Here is a 22090-nt window from a genome sequence, read left to right as displayed (position 1 = left end):
TAAATTTAGTTTGTTATTATTTTTAGCAATATTCCGCGAAAACAACTTCCACCTTTAAGTAAATGAGTGAGTGTACGCATAGGCATGCGTACAGCACCTCCCTCCTCCCACACTGCCTATGCGTACTTTACTTAAAGGTGGAAGTTTTTTTCGCGGAATATTGCTAAAAATAATAACAAACTAAATTTAGTCTACTATTAAATTACTTTTACTACTTACCTGATAAACCATAATATTGTTACACCTTTATAAACAACATTTCATGCAATAAATATTATTCTATTCTATTCTATAATTCTGTAATTGGCTCCCCAATCCCTAAAAGGTTAAAAATGAATACCGGGTTTACATTCTTCCAATCCAGTAATCCAATTTAGCGCTGGATTGCTACTGGAATAATTTAAACGCGCTGTAATGCAATTCTGTGATTCCAGTGCATTCCATTGCCTGTTTACACTATTCCAGTAGTAATACAGCGCTGGATTGGAATATTACATAATACGGTCATAAGTTAGGTTTACTTGCAATTTGACCCCGAAAGAATATTAACGCGGTTTCTATGCAGTCTCATTATAATAAGTGTATCAATTTCAATATAATGGCCGCCATATGCGCCCTAATTGATTAAATTGTAAAGGTAATGAACTTAAGAACATTTTTTCTTCTTAGTTTAGTTTGTTACTAATATTATATGTATGTATTCTGTGGTTTAGTTGCAAATTGAGTATAAATTACCTACCTTCTTACTTTCATCATTTTCTTTTCGTATAAACGTGTAAACACATACATATATTTCAAAACATATTCCATATTATTCAAAAACCATGCATGTTTTATTTAAATAAAAACAGATTTATTTTTTGAAAAGGTAGCTGAAAGTAGGTTAATAGGATAACGTAGAGCCCTTGACAGCACTTCAGCGTTTTAGCGGTGTTTTTAACGTTTCAACGGTGTTTTTCACGTTTTAACGGCAATTTTAACGTGAAATGTTGTTGCAGGATACTCGTGCAATGGGAAGGAGAACATGGCCATCAACCATAACTTGAATAGGTGAGTTATGTATTTTAATTCTTTCATACATGTTCGAATATTAGTTTTGACTTTTGAGGTACTAAAGCCAGCGGTTTGACTGCTACACTACGAACTACGAACCAGCGTTCGCGTGGAATGTAATATTGTACTTGATTTTTGGCGTTTTTAACAACTTGAACGCGTTATTGTGTGTTAAGTGTGCTTTGACACTTGTAGTTTATTAGATTAAAACTGTATTATTGTGAGATAATTTAGCAGAATCGACGTAAGCAGACGTAAACCTGACTCAGTTCCCCAGCGATACATCAATGCGACGATAAATAACACAACTTTTGTAATTAACTTTCCGCCGTAAACTAAAGTGTCGTCTACGTAATGAGCTTTTGGGTTATTCGTTATAATTATGGTCTTGTTTACGGTTTTTTTTTAATTTATAAGAGTTATTGCAACTTGTCCTCTAAATAATTGCCAAGTTTCGGAGGTTTATCTTCCAATTGCTTAGTTTATTGGTTAGTGCTAAAGCGCAAGAGAATAGATAAACTTGTAAGAAAACTGCGAATCCGTTCAATTCTTTATGTTACGACTTACGTTACGTAAAGTATATAATAATAACTAGCTGTCCCGGTGAACTTCGTGTCACTTTAAAACCTTCCCTGGACTTCTACGAATATTTTAAGACTAAAATCAGCCCAATCCATTCAGCCGTTTTCGAGTTTTAGCGCGACTAACACATTTGAATATCCATTTTTATATATAAGATAGATAATAATTAACAGTTTACAGTACCATACCATAACATATTATTACCTATACTTATTATCATATAATAATATGTATGCAGTATGCGATATACTACATACTCAAGTTCTTGAGTAAGTAATCTGATTCATCGTCAAACAATTCATAATTTATCAAGTGCAAACAATAGTAGAAGCAACGTGACTAGTGACTACCTGACCAGCTGATTCCTTTGGTTCTATAGTTTTTAATTACCCAGAAATATGTCTGTTTCTGGTTCTGATTACCTGGTATACCCAAAATGGGTTCAGTTGTCAGTAGTCGTCGCAGAGGAACTTTTTTGTCTATGTTTGCCCATGGGCCATTTCTTCGATGGTACCTCTACCATCAAAGAAATTGATTCCTAAATGGATTTAGATGGATTTTTGTTTTTAATAAAGATTTTTTAATTCTGTAAATTAACTTTAGGTACTTTTTATCCAAAAAGTATCATCCCAGTTTTCTCACAATAAACTTGTTAACAAACTGGCAACGGTTCTAGATTTTCTGCTCAAAAAAAATCCAAACTAGAAACAAAACAGGACACAAACATGGTTAAGGTAGATGGCGGACCTAAGCTACGTCAATAGGCATGATGACTATTTTTTTTTCTTATCGGTAATTGAAAGACACTTAAAAAATAGAAACATCGTTGAAAGAATGACTCTGATAGCTTAAAAATTCACCAAGATATGACAATTCAAATATCTCATAAAAAAGACCTGCCCGAAACGCCCCATAGAAAGTGCTACGAAAGTATGACGTCAGTCTTTCGTAGTTTGTACGCATCGGGAGAGAACTTTGTTCGACAGGTATATTAAATATTGCGTTTATGAAAGTGGTTTCATAACAAAAGTTGCTTTTAATTGCATAAGTTATCGAATTGTATACAAATATTCAGAAATTTAATTGAAAAAAAAATCGACTTGAATATCCAACTTTGAAGGCGCATAACAAAAAAAAATACAAATGCTATCAAGCTGAAATTTTGGGAACACTTATTTTTTACCGTAATTTATTTATTTTATTAACAAAATTCGCTAATCTTTGACCTTGTCATCATCCCTATTGGACAAGTTATGGGTTTGGCATAACGCGGCAAAATTACGTAGGTCCACCAAATGCCTATGAACCGATTTCTCTGATGGCCCGGGAGCTGTCAATCTCAAAAGTGCCCTCATAGTGTGCATGAAATTTTTTGATGAAAATAGATAGTTTAGAACTATAGCTACTCGAAACGCTCGGTTTGTGTGGATTTGCAAAGCCGGAATTGCGTAAAAATTTTTTTTGAAAAATTTTTACTCTCTACTTTAAGATTATGTTGGTTTGCGGGCACTTCCGGCTTTGCAAATCCACGCATACCGAGCGTTTCGAGTAGCTATAGTTCTAAACTATCTATTTTCATCAAAAAATTTCATGCACACTATGAGGGCACTTTTGAGATTGACAGCTCCCGGGCCATGATAAGACATGACTTTTGACCATAATTCTTTATCACGAATAACAAAGCGTTACAAAGCGCTCCAAAGCGCTCTTCTCGACATCGACTAAAATCTTATATTATATTCTTGAATAAAAATGCGCTACAAAGCGCTGCCAATCATGACCGTCCAGCTGCAGCGCTGTATCCGGTAATCAGATCTCTCGGAGCACGTGCTCAGCAGATAACGTTAATAATTCAGATAGGTCGAGGTAGGCGAAACTTGTGTAGCGTCAGCAAAAGTCAATGGGGTTTTTTATTAACCGACTTCCAAAAAGGAGGAGGTTATATGTTCGGCTGTGGATATATATATTTTTTTTATTTGTGTCCAAACATACGGCGTATCGAAAACTTTATATTTTTAATTTTTATATATTTAATTCTGTGCCTCGTGGTTTATATTTTGTCGTTTTTACCACAAAATAAAAACCAGTAATGTGGTTTGAATTTCATGAAAAGTACGACCATTCCTTATTTATTTTTCCTTCAATAGCATTTATCTTTGGTGTTTACTGTTTAAAACATTTGCTATGTCATAAATTCAGGAGTTTTCTGTTGCATATTTTATTATTACACAGTACGCTGTAGGTAAGTCTGTTAGAAACATCAATAATATCTATCTCGTAGTCTATCTCCTTCCACTCCATTCTCGAGGAACTATTTCACAGCGGAAAAACATGAAATACATAATAATGTAAGAACTAGGACAGGTAGCATTCATGACCATTTTTATAATATTTTCGAAAAGAAAATCTGTCAATATTTACTACATAATATTTTTTTTTCCTAGATTTTTCTCTGCTGACCGTACCGTGTCTTACAAGCAGTGTCAGGTATCGTGGCCATTTCCCTCTCCAGTCCGTTTCGTTACGTAACCGAAAATATTGTTGAACTTCGTGTTATCCGCCCTGAAATCTTTACTTATTTGTAATCGGCTACTAAAGTACTATTGTACAGTCAGCAAAAATATTATAATAAAGAATTATCTTAACACTTTTCAAGATAAATATTATCTCTACCGTCTCTACTCTCTACTACAGTCTATGTCGTATTAATTACAAATTAACTTGCAACTCCGTTGCGCCAAAATTCGTTTGTTGCGTGCGAACAGTGCATATTTCCGAGATAAAAAATATATTATGTCCTTTCCCAGGACTCAAAGTATATCCATGCCAAATTATATCAAAGTCGGTTCAGCGGTTTGGGTGTAAAGAGGAGGAGAACAGACAATCAGACAGACAGACTCACTTTCGCATTTATAATTTTTAGGGCCTGTTCCATCACTTTCTGACAAAGTGCCGAATAGGCTATTCACAACTTTTTTGACAGATTCTCCATACTTAATCTGTAAAGTTAAGTAGTGGATAGCCTATTCGGCACTTATCAGGAAGTGGTGAAACAGGCCCTAAGTATGGATAATTATATTTTACTAATTACCGACAAGTTTTTTGTGTTTTTTGAAGTATTTTTATGTTTAAATACAAAATGCTTAGAACAAATCTTACATAACGGAGTCTGCAAAAACTGCTTAATTCTATTTGACCATCTACTCCAACTTTGTGAAACTCGGACGTAGATCTCGGCTTTTAGATTCCACAAGTTTGTTTGGCGTGTCGACCAGGGCCTTAAGTGCTTTAGGTTTAGACCCACAAAGCTTGAATGCTAAGTGCTAATTAGCTTGAACTTCCGTGGGAAGTTCATTCATTACGCCTTGGTATAAAGACTAGAATCTAGCCGCTAGGTAAGCATTGAATAGTAAGAAGGACTCAGCATCTTTTTAACCGACTTCATAAAAGGAGTCTGTTTTCAGTCTATGTTGAAAAATATTATGTGGATTGCGGAATTGTGATGATTGTAAAACGATTGTGGTGACATTTTAGACGGTTTATTACTAAAGTACAACGACAAAATTGATGAAAATAAAACAATAAAATACATCAGGCATTTTTAAAGTGTATCTCACGGAGACCTGGGGCTCCGCTAAGGCCTTGTATCATGTATGTAAGTATTCATTCAAAGACAAAACAGTTTTTTTGTGTCCCTGAAAATTTTTCTGCCACCAAAAAAGTTTGAGAACCGCTGCTGTATATTATACAAGTCATAGTTTGACTCAGCACCTTTCTTATTCACTTATTCGTTTTACTAAGTAGTAACTAAACAATTTACCACCACTAAAACAACAAAAACATTAATGTATCGTGGTTTTTACATTCAAACAATATGGGTGGTACTACCTACATTGTATAAACACGTGACCGTGGTACTCCCACTGAAGTCGCTAATGTTTTCCCAGAACATGACCTACCACAGGCAAACGAGCCTCTCACCTGATGGTAAGGGACCGTAAAGTCTTATAGGATTAAAGTAGGTTTCACTTGGTCTGGCCTTAATTCTAGTTATTTGTAAGACTAATGAGCGAGCTGATGAGCTTTCAAACGAAATATAGCTCTTATAGTTTCGCAGAAAAGTGGACAAACAAACAGACAGACATGACGAATCTATAAGGGTACCGTTTTTGGCCATTTGGCTTCGGAACCCTAAAAATGTAGGTCCACCTGTTAGGATGCTACGACGCCACGGACAGACACACAAGTCTAACCTATAACATAATACTCTTTTCCGCCGAGGTCTAAAAATTATCAAATAATTCTAAGTAGGTATATCGAGAAGTCAGAAGGTACGCCTATGCTTTAAATTTTCTGCATTTTCTAGTCTGCTTTGTAGTATCTGTAGATATTTCCCGTTTCAATTTTTTTAGGGTTAAAACATCATTCTACTACGATCCTAACATTATTATATTAGTGGCTAAAGCTTAAAGCCTATATGTATAGAGTATAGACTATAGAGTGATTGTCTATGAAGTATCCCAACACCGGATATTAGATACGATCTCACATCCGGCGGACAAGCTGTTTCTTTGTTTACTGATGACATTAGCCGACTATACGGGGTGTTTCGTAAAGTTACTTCACCTTTTTCCTGTTTAAAATAGTTTTTTTTTTCGCAAATTACCCCTCAATTATATTGGTAACTTTTTATTATAAGTTTTTAATAAAGATAATTATAATAATAAGTTAAAATAGTTCAAAAGAACACGTTAAATCCAAAAGTTCCAGAAGCGAAAAACCTCACACCATGACTTGGTACAATTAATATAATATATTCTGTGCCATTACAAAATATAGAATTTTAGATAAACAGGCACCACCTAGGACATCCATATTAAAATCTGTCTTTTTTTTATGAAATAAGGGGGCAAACGAGCAAACGGATCATCTGATGGAAAGCAACTGCCGTCGCCCATGGACACTCGCAGCATCAGAAGAGCTGCAAAACTCACTCACTCGGCGAAACACAGCGCAAGCGCTGTTTCACGCCGGTATTCTGTGAGCCCGTGGTATTTCTTCGGTCGAGCCGGCCCATTCGTACCGCAGCATGGCTCTCCCACCTCAAACTGTCAAACTGTCTGTTACCTCTTCACGCCTAAACTGGTGAACTTTGGTATTATAAATATTTGATTTTGCTGAAATAGGATATGCACAATGGACATGGAGATATTTTGAGTTCCCGGAAAGACAAAGGATAGTTTTTATTCCGGAAAAATGTACGGTTCTCAAGGGATAAATGAATTTTGGCGCAACGGACTTGTAGCGTCATGTAGTAAACAATAACGACATTAACCTCGGGGTTATAAGTACAACTCGAAAATTGACTACCTACTCAGTACTAAATTCATCATTATTGTTTAATAATCTACTGCAAATTATAGACAACCAAAGGAAGGATGCTAAATTATTATTACTAGCTATTTGACAGAGCTCAGCTCGGTATTCGATAAAACACTAATAAAATGACTTCTCTAAAAATGATTCCTAGCTAGATCGATAATTATCACCCCCGAAACCCCCTATTACATACTCATGAAAATCGTTTGAGCCGATTTCGAGATTCCAACTTGTATACATACCTATAATTCATATATAATATACAAGAATAGCTCGTTTAAAGATATACGAATTACGATATATATTAATCCTTACATCAATTTTTATACAATGTAAGTATGCATACTACCGTAGTATTATCATACTACAGTAATTGCGAAGGCTATAACGGGAACAGCAGGTGAAGAGTAAAGACATTCAAAGTTGGGGCAGGTGTTTGTGAATTGAGGCTCAACTACACTATACAATCTGCAGGAAGGACAAGTTGGTACTACCCGTGGCTTTTAACACTTGCAACATTGCAGACGTAAGTCACTAAATTCCAAAGTCAAAACCCAAAAATTCAGGAAAACATGGTGTATTGTACAGAAAAAATCCTATATATGTATAATATAAAAAATACACTTCCACAAAAATGTTTTAAAAACATCAAGAATTACTAATCGCCCCCTTATAAACTCTCATAAAACCGATCAACCAACTAGTGGAGCGTTTTGTTTCTGCGATCTGTATAAGTGCATAAGTCATGTTATAATGATAAATTAGTTTCGTTTAAATTAGGCACATATTTTGAATATTGTTTAGTTGCAAGTTTTTATTTGTATCTTTCTATCGCATTGGGGTAAACCTGTAATGGTAGAAATAAGCATGGAAATAAAAAAATAAATAATTTGATCTAAGTAGTAAAACCCTTCTGGTGTTTAATATGGTATTTATAGTCCACTTTAGGAGTTAGGTTTCCGATAACCTCAACATACATAATTTTACACTAGTTTTCTGTGAAGCCAACTTTGTCAACTTCCTGCAGATCGTGCCCATGTGATGGAGGCTTGACGTTTCGCGATCCGGTATATTTGGAACAGGTCAACGAGTAAACTTCAACCATTAGTCACTTATGCGACCCATTTCCAACCACTACGGATCCCGCCTGGAACGAAAACATTGCCATGTATTGTTATAGGTATACTATAACACACGTAAACGGATTACATAAGGCCTAAAAAAGTAAGTTATACTTTACTTTTTACCTCTTTTTAATAATAAAAAATTCGATTGTATAAATACGTAGTATTAATGTTGTTTAGTTGCAGATTTAATAAAAAAATAGGCGAAGTGCGAGTCGGACTCGCGCACGAACAGTTCCGTGCCTTTATACATAGAGCGAAAAATAGTATTTTTTGTATGAGAGCCCCCCCGTAATTATTTTTTTATTTTTATTTATATTAATTAAAGGATTTTGTGAATTGTCATTATACATAGACGTGGGAGAGCCATGCTCCGGCACGAATGGGCCGGCTCGACCGGAGAAATACCACGTCCTCACAGAAAACCGGCGTGAAACAGCGCTTGCGCTGTGTTTCGCCGAGTGAGTGAGTTTACCGGAGGCCCAATCCCCTACTCTATTCCCTTCCCTTCCCTCCCTTATTCCGTTCCCTTTCCATCCCTACCTTCCCCTATTACCCTATTCCCTCTCAATAGGCTGGCAACGCACATGCAGCTCTTCTGCTGCGAGTGTCCATGGGCGACGGAAGTTGCTTTCCATCAGGTGACCCGTTCGCTCGTTTGCCCCCTTATTGTATTAAAAAAAAAAAATAGAAATTACGTTTACGAGCAAACAAAAAAAGTCACGTTTGTTGTATAGGAGCCTCCCATATTATTTTAATATTTGCTGTTATAGCGGCAACAGATATACACAATTTGTGGACCTAGCTATTAGCGTTCTTGAGTTACAGCCTGGAGACAGACAGACAGACGAACAGACATCGAAGTCTCAGAAATAGGGTCCCGTTTTTACCCTTTGTGTACGGAACCCTAAAAATCAAATACAGGCTCCTAGAATTTTTACTTAGTGATGTCGACAACAATGTCGATAAAATTATATTGTTGAAATTCTATTTCGAACGGTGATTAATTTATTTAAATTTTTGTTTGTATCAAAATTGTATTAAGTAAGTTTAAGTATATTATTAAGTAATAATATTATCATGAATAAAAATATTATTAATATTTTAAAATTTAGCTTTGTTAATGTGATTTTATATTAAATACTTACTAAAAATCAACATTAAATCCATCCTATACCTAACTATTACGTACAAACCAGAAGTTTGTTTCTGGACTCTGGTTGTAAGCTCAAAACTCAAACCGTATTTAAAACGCATAAAACAAACTTTTTGTTAAAAAACAAATGTGCATTCGAAATCCGAATACGTAGCGTAAAAAGTAATTGGATTGCATTCTAAATTCAACTCGAAAAATAAACGCGGGACTCGGGAGTTAATTCTCACTTGTGCGAAGTTTGTAGCGCTCGTACCTGAAATATAAATTATGTTCAGAGCATGTCGCGAAAGAGATTAGTCGGCGTAATTAAGTTCGTATTCAGCGTAACTTGAATAAATTAGTTTCGGAACTAACCTCCTGTCATTTATATGTTCATATAAATATAACTTTTCAGCCATGTATTTGGCAGACGGCCGAAGCGGCGCCCAGTCGACGCGGGTGTCGCGGCGCGTCAGTCCGCGCCGAAATGACGCATTCTAAATTCAAATTGAAAATCGGAAATTCGATTTTTAAATTTCGATAGTGATGTGCTCGTGATAGTGACAGGATATCGATAAAAAAACTGTGTGTGCTTCGTTGTTTGTGTTTAAAAAAAACAAAATTCGCACAAAAGTCGTAAGTGAAAGAATTAAAAAAAGAAGAGTCACATTCCTTAAAATTTTCGTGAATACGTGAAAAGATACACAATAAAGAAGTGGAGTGGTTATATTTAGAAATAGATACGTTGACCTGTGAGAACGGAATGAAAATATTAAATTTACAGACAGTGAGACGGCTAAAACGTCCACGGTTTTAATTGCTTGTTCCTCTGACGAGAGCTTATTTCATTATACTCTTGTTTTTGAAGATTTACCTTCGCTGGGATTTGATGACACGAAAAGGCGCCAGATAAATGACATCAACATTGTTTTGTTCCATAATTTTGCGCAAAAATAATGGAATGTACGCAGGCACAGAATAGGTACATATAGTTTTGATAACTAGTAGTTACCACTTCTATGGTAATTGGTACTTAACTACTTATATTAGGGTATGTCTACTACCATCAGCTATAGCCTATACCAAACCAGTGGCTACTCTGCTAAATGTTACACAATACACTTTACAAGAATAATTTTCAACTTAAATATTTATTTCTTTGCTATACTATAATAATGGGGATCTTACTCTACCTAAACAGTAGAGAAATTACCAAAAAATATTATTTAAATATTAATTTATAAATTACTTAGGTCAAAATCTGAATGAAGTCACACCGTATTTTTATTATTTTAGGGTGGTTTGCACCACAGGCGTGGTGAAAGTTAAAGTTAAGGTTAAAGTTATGGTTATAGTTAACGCTAAATTTAGCTTTAACTTTAACCTTAACTTTTACCGGAGAAATTGACAGATGTCTGTTGCGTTTATTTTTTTATTCAAGCTACATGTATTTATCAGGGATTGAAAGTATAAAAATTTTTATTATCCGTAAAAATCGACCGGAAAAATATTTTTTGTAACAACACAGTAAATTTTCACGAAAAAAATGACGATTTAAGTAGGTATGAGCGGTTATAGTTAAATATGGCGTCCTTGACATTTCGCACTGTAGTTATAGTTAAAGTTACAGTTATAGTTAAAGTAAGTTGGTGCAACCCACCCTTAACGTTTAAAAGACTCATTGACTTTTTTATACCAATGATTATATTTCTAAGAAAATTCGACTAACTATAATTTTTGGTTTTATAGTATAGGTACCTAAATAAGAGATTTAATTTACAAGGAAAAGCGGAGGGACGACTGAAAGACATTGGATCTTTAAATATGAGAAATACTGACAGAAAAGACCATGTTCTATCAGAGAAATGAATTCATAAGCAGACGGCAGACCTACGTTACTTGGCTGGGTTATGTCAAGTCATGTTTTTCAGCTGGGCTTGACATGGCCCGATCAAAAAAATTTTACAAGAATTGTTTAAACTTCTTGCTGAACTTAATTTAAACTTTAACAAGACTTGATTGATGGATTATGTTTGTAGACTCAGCTCAAACTTGCGAACATCTGTGGCCGTAATCACTTTGAGTTTTATCTGGCACTTACCACAGTAATGTAATGTCTCAAGTTCTCAACTCTCAACTCTCATAGTAACAACTAACATGCCCCTTCTTTCATAAAGTGTTTAGTGCTTAGTGTTAGCTTTAGTTTATATGTTATGTATGTTAGTCTATAAGGTATATATAATATGGGCCAAGATGCCTGATTTAAATAAATAAAATAAATTGCGAGTCAACTGAAAGTTATTTTACCTAGGAGGCAAGCAGAAAAAAAGGGGCAGGAGATTGATTTTTGTTTCTTCTGCGTTTAGTTTGAGAAACAAGGTCTGAATTTTATGTTTTTCTGCGTTTTGAAATCTAGGTCAGTCCAGGATTTAGGTGCTATGACGTAATAACCTGAAAATGGAGTAAACAGTAGCTATATTTTGGGTGCAGCAACAAAGAATTGACATTCGAATCTCAGGTCAGGGACGACGTGAAACCGCAAATCGCAATGAACTAAATTATACACCGAAAAAACTTTAATAGGTTCTAGATTTTATATTTAACGAGATTTAAGAAAGAGTACTGAGTATCCCACGATAATCGTACATTTTTCCCTCAATAAAAATATCATATGTCCATCCCTATAGCGCAGAATAGATAATAGTACAAGTACCTATAATAGTCTACTCTATGTGTATGCCTTTCTTTGAAATCGGCTAAGGAATTTCTTATTGCGAAACAAACAAAAATTTTCTTACTCCTACTTCGGAAAATGTACATACTTAATATTATATACCCTGCAAGATTTTCTTTCTTGTATCTACTAAGTTTTGAGAAACATCTATTTATAATATGAGGCAATATTAAATAAAACTCTGTCGACCCTTATTTATGCCTTAAAGAAACTTAATAAAAGCCGTTTCATTGAATATACCGTCAATGGATCTTTGGAAACAAACAAAAGCTGCCTTGGTACCCGTTTGACCTACATACTGAATGGCTCTCAGATGTGCACTCAATCAAATATTTTTAATTGAGCTATTAATAGAGTCATAAATAATACATCCGTACTAATCTTATAAATGCGAAAGTATATTGTGTTAGTAGTTTTGTAATGTAACCAATTCTTGCTTGAACCGTAGGGTTGATTTGGATGCATTTGAAAAACAATAAAGGACATGACAAGGAAAAATTTATGATTCTTGAGTTATAAGTACCTATAACATCTTATGAGACTCTTGTTTATGGCAGGAAAATTAGGAAAAAAATCGTACTACGGCTTTTGCTTTTGGATTCGTCAATCGTCCGCAAGTCGCAGTTCTACCAGGGATATGAGTCGTTTTCCGTACCCTAAACTTCTACAATTCTAAATTACAGCAAAATGCTTTGTCAAACGCATGACGCAGACGCGTTTTGGAAGTTAATCTAACCATCTAGAATCTAGATATTTGGTTGGATTCAGGATTGTATTCATCCACAGAAAGTTTCACATTCAACTTCTCGTATTTACAGCACACAGCCCAAAGTTGAACAGAACTATAAAAGAGAAAATAAGAATTTTAATATCAAACCCAATCTAAATATTTGAGTCTGTGAGCGGCCAGCGTCTGCCGGATTACTCGACAGTTTATGAGCAGCAACCGCGTAAATACTAGACCTATTTATATCACTTAAAACCAGACACTCGTATGTACTATATTCTTTGGTTATCTATGCTAATATAATTTACACTAAAAGTACATTTATAGTAATCTGTCCCAATATTTTTAAAGTAGATGTTTGCAACTCCATTGCTCTAAAATTATTTTATTCCTGTGAATCCTACATTTTCAGGTCTAAAACTATCCTATATCCTTTCCAGTAAAAATATAAGTATTTTAGCATCATCGTATTCAGCATTGCATTATGGGCTCATACATAAAACTGCCATGCGATTTGGCATCGCAAATATCTGCGAATTTTCTTAATTCTAAAATGATCGATAAGTTATTCCTATCATTCCTCTAATTTTTACCTCCTCCTTTTCTGGAAGTCGATTAAAAATGGTAAACTTTAACTTGGCACAAGTGCATCTTCGTCGGCGCTAGGCGGTACAATGCAATGTGATCTGGCCGGCCACCGGATCCGACAATTTATAAACACATCAACACTTCCCTACGCATTGCGGTTGATTGTTTTATCCTTTGTTTGTGTTATAAATACTAATAGTTTTGTATAATAATCGAGCTATATTATCGAGTTCGATAGTTTACGAGCTTTGAGAGTTGATTACATTGCGTAAATATGGGTCTATGAGGCCCGATATAAAGATGATTTGATTCGATTAAACTGGTGAAAAATTGTTTGTAAGTAACAAACACATCATTATAATAGTTTGAAGATTGTTTAAGTGTTTACTTTAAAGTTTAAACGGAATCAACCGTCAGTTTTCTCCTTTTACTTCCTATGATTGAAAGAGTGATAAGTGAGGACTGAGGGTGCTTATTACGCTTTTAACCAAAAATTAATTAACTGTCATCACTAAAGTTAAAACTTAGATTAAAACATAAAAGCATGTAACTTAGCCTTTTAATATGTAACATACTAAGGCCGGTATAAATAGTCAGTAGTTCAGTACTCAAGATGCATCTCGGTGTCAAGACGCGGTTCGGCTCTATGATTGGTCCAAATTTTGACAGCCAACCAATCACAGAGACTGAACCATGTCTTGAGACCGAGATGCATCTTGAGTACTGACTATTTATATATCGGCCTAAATTTCTTTCCTGGCAAAATGTACTGCTTCAATTTATTTACTTGCATGAATGTCAATAGACCGTAGGTCTTATTTCTTAATGTTAATATTCCCGTTGGATATTGATTACTCTGCCGCAAAGCTAGTTTAAAATAAATAGCTGGAAACCAATTCATAAGAAATACGCAGAGCGAATATAAAAGTTCCACGATAAATAACGAGAGCTGTTTAGAAAATCTGCATCAAAAAGCTGCATGAGCTTTATCGTTTATTGAATGAAGCTTTCAAGAAGAGAACTTTTAATTATGAAGCTGCCAAAATATTTGCTAAAAGTTCCATTCCCTGTTGTGTGGGTTTTACAAAATATTTAGTTGCAAGTTAAATATAAACAAATGGTTAGTTCAGGGGTTAAAAGCGTCCATTAGTATATTGCACGGGGTTCGTACTTCGTACAGGGTGTTTTTAATGTGAAACCTCTATTAGCTGAGATATTTCTTGATGTAGAGTGACCGTCACTTCATGAATGGATAATGAACAATGATGAATGATTACTTTAGAAGTGGGAGAGCCATGCTTCTGCAAGAATGGGCCGGCTCGACCGGAGAAATACGCACCTGCAGCTCTTCTGATACTGCGAGTGTCCATGGGCGACGGAAGTTGCTTTCCATCAGGTAACCCGTTTGCTCGTTTGCCCCCTTATTTCATAAAAATAATCAATTTGTTATTTCATCAGAATTCGGAAGTCGTAACTCAGATCGTTAACAATTAAATCTGGAAAAATATATGTAGAAGACACAGGCTGGTACAATGTTTCCTTTTCTTGTTTCCATTACGACCTGAAAGACATTTTGTCTTTAGACTGTTCTGGTAGCTCACCACCAATTTGGATTAGCTTGGAACCCTACTCTCAAAACTGATTCGATTTCAAATAACGATGTTGGATGAGAAATTGATATTCCGTTAAAATCTGGTCGTTCTGTACATTTTTCGGTGAAAAAAAAAATAACCTGGTTGCTTTTCCGCCTCTCAGTAGTACTAAAAGGAGCCGGTTAAGCGCGAAGGGGCAACATACAAACATTTCACATTTAATATTAGTTAGTAAGGATATCTCAGAGTCAGAACTAAACTCCCCTTCCAATCTTACCGCTTTCTCAGGGGGCGACAAATGACAATGGCTGTGGTAACCGTGATTGAGATTTATTGACGTATCATGCGGGTGATGGCCATCAGTTCACAACATCCCGAACGCGGAAGGGACGATGGATAGATGGTTTCAATGATGACCTGGCTTTCAAACCTTTTGAACGCGTCTAGCCGTAAATATCTTAGCAATTTGTTTTTTTCTTAAGTAATAACAACTTATCTAACTTAAGAGTCTATATATATAAAACTCAAAGGTGACTGACTGACTGATTGACATAGTGATCTATCAACGCACAGCCCAAACCACTGGACGGATCAGGCTGAAATTTGGCATGCAGGTAGATGTTATGATGTAGGCATCCGCTAAGAAAGGATTATGATAAATTCCAACCCCCTTGGGGTTGAAATAGTGGATGAAAGTTTGTATATAATAATACTTCTTAACGCGTGCGAAGCCGCGGGCAAAAGCTCGTGTATCATAATCTTGCAAGCTTTATGAATTTATAGTACACTCGATACTCTACACCTACACTTTTGCGATTTGCGGCTAATATTTTCAAAACCGGCATTGAGTAGGTAACATATCGAGCGAAGTCCAGTTCCGATATCATCTTGAGGGTAAGGCTAAATTAGCCTCGAAGAAGCTTGGTGTTCTTAACAGAGCGAGACAGTACTTCAGTCCGGACCAACGCCTACAACTCTACAAGGCGCAGGTTCGGCCTCATATGGAATATTGTTCTCATCTCTGGGCAGGGGCGCCAAAATACCAACTGCTCCCTCTGGATCGTATCCAACGAAGGGCCGCTCGAATTGTTGACTGCCATAGTGTTTCAAACAGCTTGGACCCCCTGGAATTACGCCGAGATGTAGCTTCACTCTGCATCCTCTATCGGTTGTATCACGGGGAGTGCTCTGAGGAATTGTTCGGAATCATACCACCTGCAACTTTTCGCTATCGTCCCACGCGAAAAACATACCACCCTCATCAGCTTGATGAGTGGCAGTCTTCCACAGTGCGTTTTTCGCGTAACTTTCTGCCGCGCACTGTAAAGCTCTGGAATGAACTGTCACCAGCAGTATTTCCGGACCGATACGACCTGTAAACCTTCAAGAAAAGAGCGTATTCCCTCTTAAAAGGCCGGCAACGCACCTGCAGCTCTTCTGATGTTGTGAGTGTCCATGGGCGACGGTAGTTGCTTACCATCATGTGACCCGTTTGCTCGTTTGCCCCCTTATTTAATAATTAAAAAAAAACCTACCTACTGAGTACTAACTGATGTCGCGACGCGACGTAGTTTTTTACGATGCTCGTCGTAGATTCCCACGACACGGCGTCGCATCGTGAAACGACGCCGCATCGTGGTACTACGAGTGGAACGACACGACGTCGTATCGTGTTCATATGTGTCCCGGCACTCCCGGCCCTTATAGTTAAGGAGCAGTGTCCATATGGATGACAATATTTCTTCATTATTTAAAAAATATAATTCATCACTTGTATTTGTTTTACACGTCATATTAATTTTAATCCTAACCCATTTAAAATAATAACAATGTATTACGGTCCACATTGTTATTATTTTAAATGGTTAAAGAAACATTATTCTTTTGACCCTTTTGTGCACCATCACGTACTAACAAGGGCCGCGTCCCTTTGTGTGCAGCGGTCTTCAGATTATCTTGAGTGTTTAGTATTTCAAAAAGAAGCCGGCATGAGAATCTACAGGGAAAATATTTCAAACGTGCATCATGTAGAGTTTCTGTTGAAGGAAATTATGGCGACAATAGAGGCTTAAACTCTAAACTCAAAAGTATTATTTTTCGTAATTATTATATTTCGTTTTTGATCCAGGACAAAAACAATGCCATTATCCGAAACTCATATCTTAAACCCAAACAACAAAATCATTGGTATTGGTGAAAAAGTCGACAGACGACCAAAATCTCTTTCGTATATATATTTATAATATTATTTTTATATTGGATTGATTGATCGATTTACTTTGACGGCTATAATTTTATATCATCATCAATTACTAACTCTGCAAAATCTATTTCAAGAACCCGCAAATTTCGTAAAGTGAGTAGTATCATTTGACGACCTCTGCGGCTCAGTTGGTGGGCTGTTGGTAGTTCAAGCCGGGGGACGCGGGTTTGAATCCCGCCGACGGAACAAAAAGTTTTCAAACTTCCTGGGTCATGGATGTGTATTAAATATGTGTATCATAATATAATAAAAATCTTAAATATATGTATTATAGTATAAAAGTATTAAATATATTTCCGTTGTTTGGTACCCGTAACACAAGTCCTTCAGGTACTTAGCACGGGGCCAGAGTCCAGACTGACGTGGTGTGATTTGTGAAGCGTCCATATATATTATTATTATTATTATTATTCGGACTACTATAATTGATATATCATATTTCACGCTTAGATCCGTGCTAAATACTGAATTTGTTATAGATCTAAGCGTATAGATCGTTTGTAAACAGTACGATTGCCAAACTCCGGGAGTCAATGATCGATGATTCACTTGCACGTCTGCTGAATGTTTATTTTGAGTTTCATCTGTTTCGCTGCAGTATTTTTTTGGAACTCCTGTAAAAATCCTCCTGTAAAATATGCGTATTTTGAAATAATATTAAATATCTTTGTTAATGGAATATTATAAAAGAAATTACGTAAACTTTGAAAGAATAAAAATAAAGCAAATTTGGCAAAGAAATAAAAAAGTAGCAAAAACAGACAGATAGACAGACAACGAAGTCTAAAGCGCTTATTCCACTTGTCCTCTTAAGAAAGTCCTAGCTAGGATCCTAAAAAATTTAGTCAAGTGGAATAACATTTAGAAAGCTAGGATCCTAGCCAGGATCCTAAATCGGACAAAAATGTGGCTCCTGAATGACTAAATCAGTGTTGCCAGATGGTTTCAACCTTTTATCTGTAGTGGGAACTGCTAAATCTGTATTAAAGTCAAATTATATTATGTTAAAAGATCTGGAATCCATTCGTAGGTAATTTCTTAAGTTTGCTGGTTCCAAGTAGTTCAGAAAGTTCATAATTCATAAATTTACGTGGAGGAAAAATTTTTTTAACCATCGTTTTCGCCTTTTATTTATTTTTATTTTCATTGAGCCAACAGCTAAGCCTATGAGAAGACCAATTTTTTGTTGCTTTGATAGAACTGGAGCCATTAAGAAGACGTCTGACCAAAATGACAACTGATTTAGTCACTAAATTAGGACTAATTAGTCTCCTATGTAGGATCCTAGCTAGGACTTCTAAATAGGATAAGTGGAATAAGCGCTTTAGTAATAGGGTCCCGTTTTTACCCTTTGGGTACGGAACCCTAAAAAAGAAGAAGTACTTAATATATAAATTGAGAACAATAAGTTACATTATTCTGATTTACATTATATTTTGTATACTTACTATAATATTTGTCCGTAGTCTGTTCAACTATATTGCGAAGTTAGAACCTAGGCCCAGTTTCTGAGCTAGGTCACAGAATAGATAATAGTACTTACTAGCTAGGTCTCCTAATTGATACTAATTTTACAGATGTAGAACAACAATTTGTTAGGCGTTAACCTGAAGTTAGAAGTTAATTGTCACTTAGTGTTAAATGGATTCTTAATGGTTCTAAAATAGAAATATGTACCTTATTGAATACAGTAAGCACATCACTTGCTTTAGAACCTGAAGTGTTATAAAGGTTGACTTGGAGCGTGCTTGGAGCTGTAATTATGGCTTTTTTTGCTCTACTTATATCATAATTGGCAACAGGTAGGTACTTGATTTTTTCTCAAAGTCCTTAGTTATTATATTTGTGTACTTCAATATTTAATAATAATATGAAAATAAAATAAAAAATTAAGGGGGGCTCTCATACAAAAAACACAATTTTTGGCCTGATTTTGCTCTATAATGGTGCTGAACCCTTCGCGCGCGAGTCCAACTCGCACTTGGCCGATTATTTCACGTTACTCTTATAGACAGACTCTTGGACTATAATTATATTAAATTTTGTACTTTTTCACCATAATTTAATTATATTTCACATAAAATATTATACGTAATATTATTTAATATCACATAAATAAATGAGGTCAGACTAGTGAACTAGTTTATAATATCCACCATAAATTACAACGTAACATGTCACATCATAATAATTATTATTTCCACGAACATGGTGTTTTAACTTTATCAATTTCTCTGTAACTGTAGATTTTGCTTTTAATTACAGCTTGAAAACTACATTTAGGTTGGTACGCACTACCCATCAACCTAAATGTAGGGTTATAATGGGTATATTAGTAATATGTAGTTCTAAAATTTTCTTTTTTTGTTGTTGTTTTAGTACAGTCAGGATCAAAGAATCATTATAGTAGAGAAATATGGTTTAAATTAACGCGTATGGTATGTAGCGATAATCGATATAATTTTACTTTAAAGCTTAGTAAGCCGAAAGAATTCTAATTATTATGTTATGTAGCCTATCATTTTTATAATATTTATAGCTTATCGCTACTACTAGTTTAAAAAATTACGCTGACCGATAACGGTAGGTATGATAAGAATAAGAAACTCGGGCTTAGCCGCAAATATTAGGACCACGTTACGTTAAGTCTCAAGTTATGATACTTACCTACGTATCCTAGACTTTAATACTGGAATTCTGAAGCATTTTGACTTATTTAGGTTTTATTATAACCTAACTTCTCGAAAAGCAACTAGGTATAGGTAGACTTCAAGCTTCTTAGTTTGAAGATTAATAATAATATGTATTAGGATTTAAATTGTAGAAATAAGAACTCATTTAAGTCCACGTTTAAATGAATGAAGAAGAAAAACTACCAATGATAATTTTGAATAGATCAAGCCCGTTTTTTCAAAGGGCTCTATAATTACCGTTTTGTGAGTCACGCGGCAAAAAACGATTCCTAGAAGGAATGCATTCCGTCACGTTTTTAGTCAGGATAGAGTGGAATAGGAAATAGGGAAGGCATGGTAATTTAACATCGAATATGTAACCAATAACTACGACACAACTTTTAACGTTTTAACGTTTTACACACTGTTTTTTAAAAACTTTAGAATTTTTGTGACTTTAAATCGTCTGTACTCTGTCCTACCTAGATTCATTCATCTATATTATATTCTATAGAATATTTATTTGGTACTCGTGCTACTATTTGTTGTCTGAATATTGCTTTAATCTTATCTAGAGCGTATCATTAATTAATTACTTACCGACCCACCCGAATTTTAAGCCTATCTGAAATTTTGTTTACACGCTATCAACTGTAAATAGGCTAACTCGGCCGTTGCCGCCAGACGTGTTTTTAGATATTTTAGATTCTAATTTCATATTAAACATTAATCAATATCACAATTCACATTATTTAGAAGAAAAAGTATCTACTTTAACAAGTGAACTAAATCATTGACACAAGCAACGAAGCTCGCGCCAAAAATTTAAATAGTGAATTTGAACGCTATAGTTTTAATTGCAAAATGCCGTCGGCAATGGCCAGTAGCCCGTTCAGCCAGCCGGAGTGGAGTGACTCGAGTGACTCGGACCCGCAGCCCTTACCGCAGCTGGGGTACTTTGTCCCCGTGAACTGCAGATGCAACCGAACGTCGCGTCATCTGTGCAGACGAAACCGAAGGTAATTAAGGTCTCTAGGGGTTATATTTCTTGGTGGATCGTCTCCAGAGTCTAGATCTCTAGACTCTAGAATCTAGAACTCTAGACTCTAGAGGTTATTTTACTTTTTATGTTTAGGAATAGTTGACATGGAATCCGAAACGCGGGCAAAATTTCAGAGCTCTGAAAAAGTATTCTGGGCAAATGTAATCAAAGGATACAAATTACTGTAGAGTTGCTGCTACGAGAGTTGTTTTAATATACTCACTAACTGTAGTTAACTTCTTCACGGCAAACGGTAATAAAACTGCCCTCTAACCTGTGTGATGTGTCTCTACTGTCTACTGTCTAGTCTCTACCCTACCTCACAATTTTGACTGATGATTATTGATAAGACTTTGCTGGTTACAATTGCCTTGTTACCTAGGTTCCCAACCTAGGCAATAACCATTGCCCGTTGTCTTCAGTAGCCTACCTCTACCTCACAAGCCCCCCTAGACAAGTGGCAAAACGCTAACGCTACAAAAGATTTGACATTAGTATTCGCTAGCGAAGCGATGACTTATTTCAAATCACATACATTTTATAGTGTTAGCGCTAGCGTTAGCGTTAGCGTTTTGCCACTTGTCTAGGGGGGCTGGTCATAAAACAATAATTAAATAATTAATTCCGAGTTCCGACCAGCGTTAAATGGTTAACGCTGGTCGGTCGGTCGGTCGGACTTTCTGCGGATAACAAGCAATGACTTGTTATCCGCAGAAAGTCTTCGCAGTCGCGCCTCTGCCCCTCAGTCCCACTACCACACTATCCAAGCACACACGATTTTTCTAACCCAGGCGTTAACCATTGCGTATTATCCACAGGGAGTCTCCGAGATCGCGGCGATCGGTGTCGCAATGCTCCTGCAGCAGCCTGTCCCGGCGGTCGGCGGCGTCGCCGCTGCCGGTCCTCAACAACACGGTGGAGATGTACGTGGAACCCGTCGTCGAGGATGTGAGTATTATTGTTATAAGAGAGAGAGGGTGATTAAAAAGAAAGAGAGAGAAGTGGTTTCGTTTTTTCGAGGCACCATTCACCAAACTCCTGATTCGTAAAATAGCTTGGACAAGGATTAGAAAGATAACTCATTCTCTTCTTTTTGAGGTACCAATGGCTCCTGTGAAAAATTGTTGTTTTCTGAGGCACCAAACTTCACATTTGTAAAATGCTTGGTTAATAGAGAATGGAAAAATAACTTATTTTGC

At 35.9% G+C, this 22090-nt stretch overlaps 1 protein-coding gene and 1 long non-coding RNA gene across 9 annotated transcripts in view; one reads left to right on the top strand and one right to left on the bottom strand.

Annotated features, from left to right (window-relative positions):
* Window positions 1–22090, bottom strand: part of LOC121736160 — a 326212-nt gene that overhangs the window by 158753 nt on the left and 145369 nt on the right. The window lies entirely within an intron of this gene.
* LOC121736135 (tight junction protein ZO-3) overlaps window positions 1–22090 on the top strand; it is a 115996-nt gene that overhangs the window by 23474 nt on the left and 70432 nt on the right. For 6 of the 8 annotated variants that reach the window (XM_042127199.1, XM_042127197.1, XM_042127204.1 and 3 more), the window contains exons 2-3: window positions 999–1050; window positions 21710–21839. In XM_042127199.1, the coding sequence (XP_041983133.1) occupies window positions 999–1050; window positions 21710–21839 (182 nt within the window). Of the gene's footprint in view, window positions 1–998; window positions 1051–20608; window positions 20869–21709; window positions 21840–22090 lie in introns of those variants that run through there. The other 2 variants (XM_042127202.1, XM_042127198.1) reach the window with 1 other exon arrangement.

This window comes from Aricia agestis, chromosome 18 (genome assembly GCF_905147365.1).
Source record: "Aricia agestis chromosome 18, ilAriAges1.1, whole genome shotgun sequence".
Lineage (NCBI taxonomy): Eukaryota > Metazoa > Arthropoda > Insecta > Lepidoptera > Lycaenidae > Aricia > Aricia agestis.
This window is presented reverse-complemented; position numbering and strand designations above follow the sequence as displayed.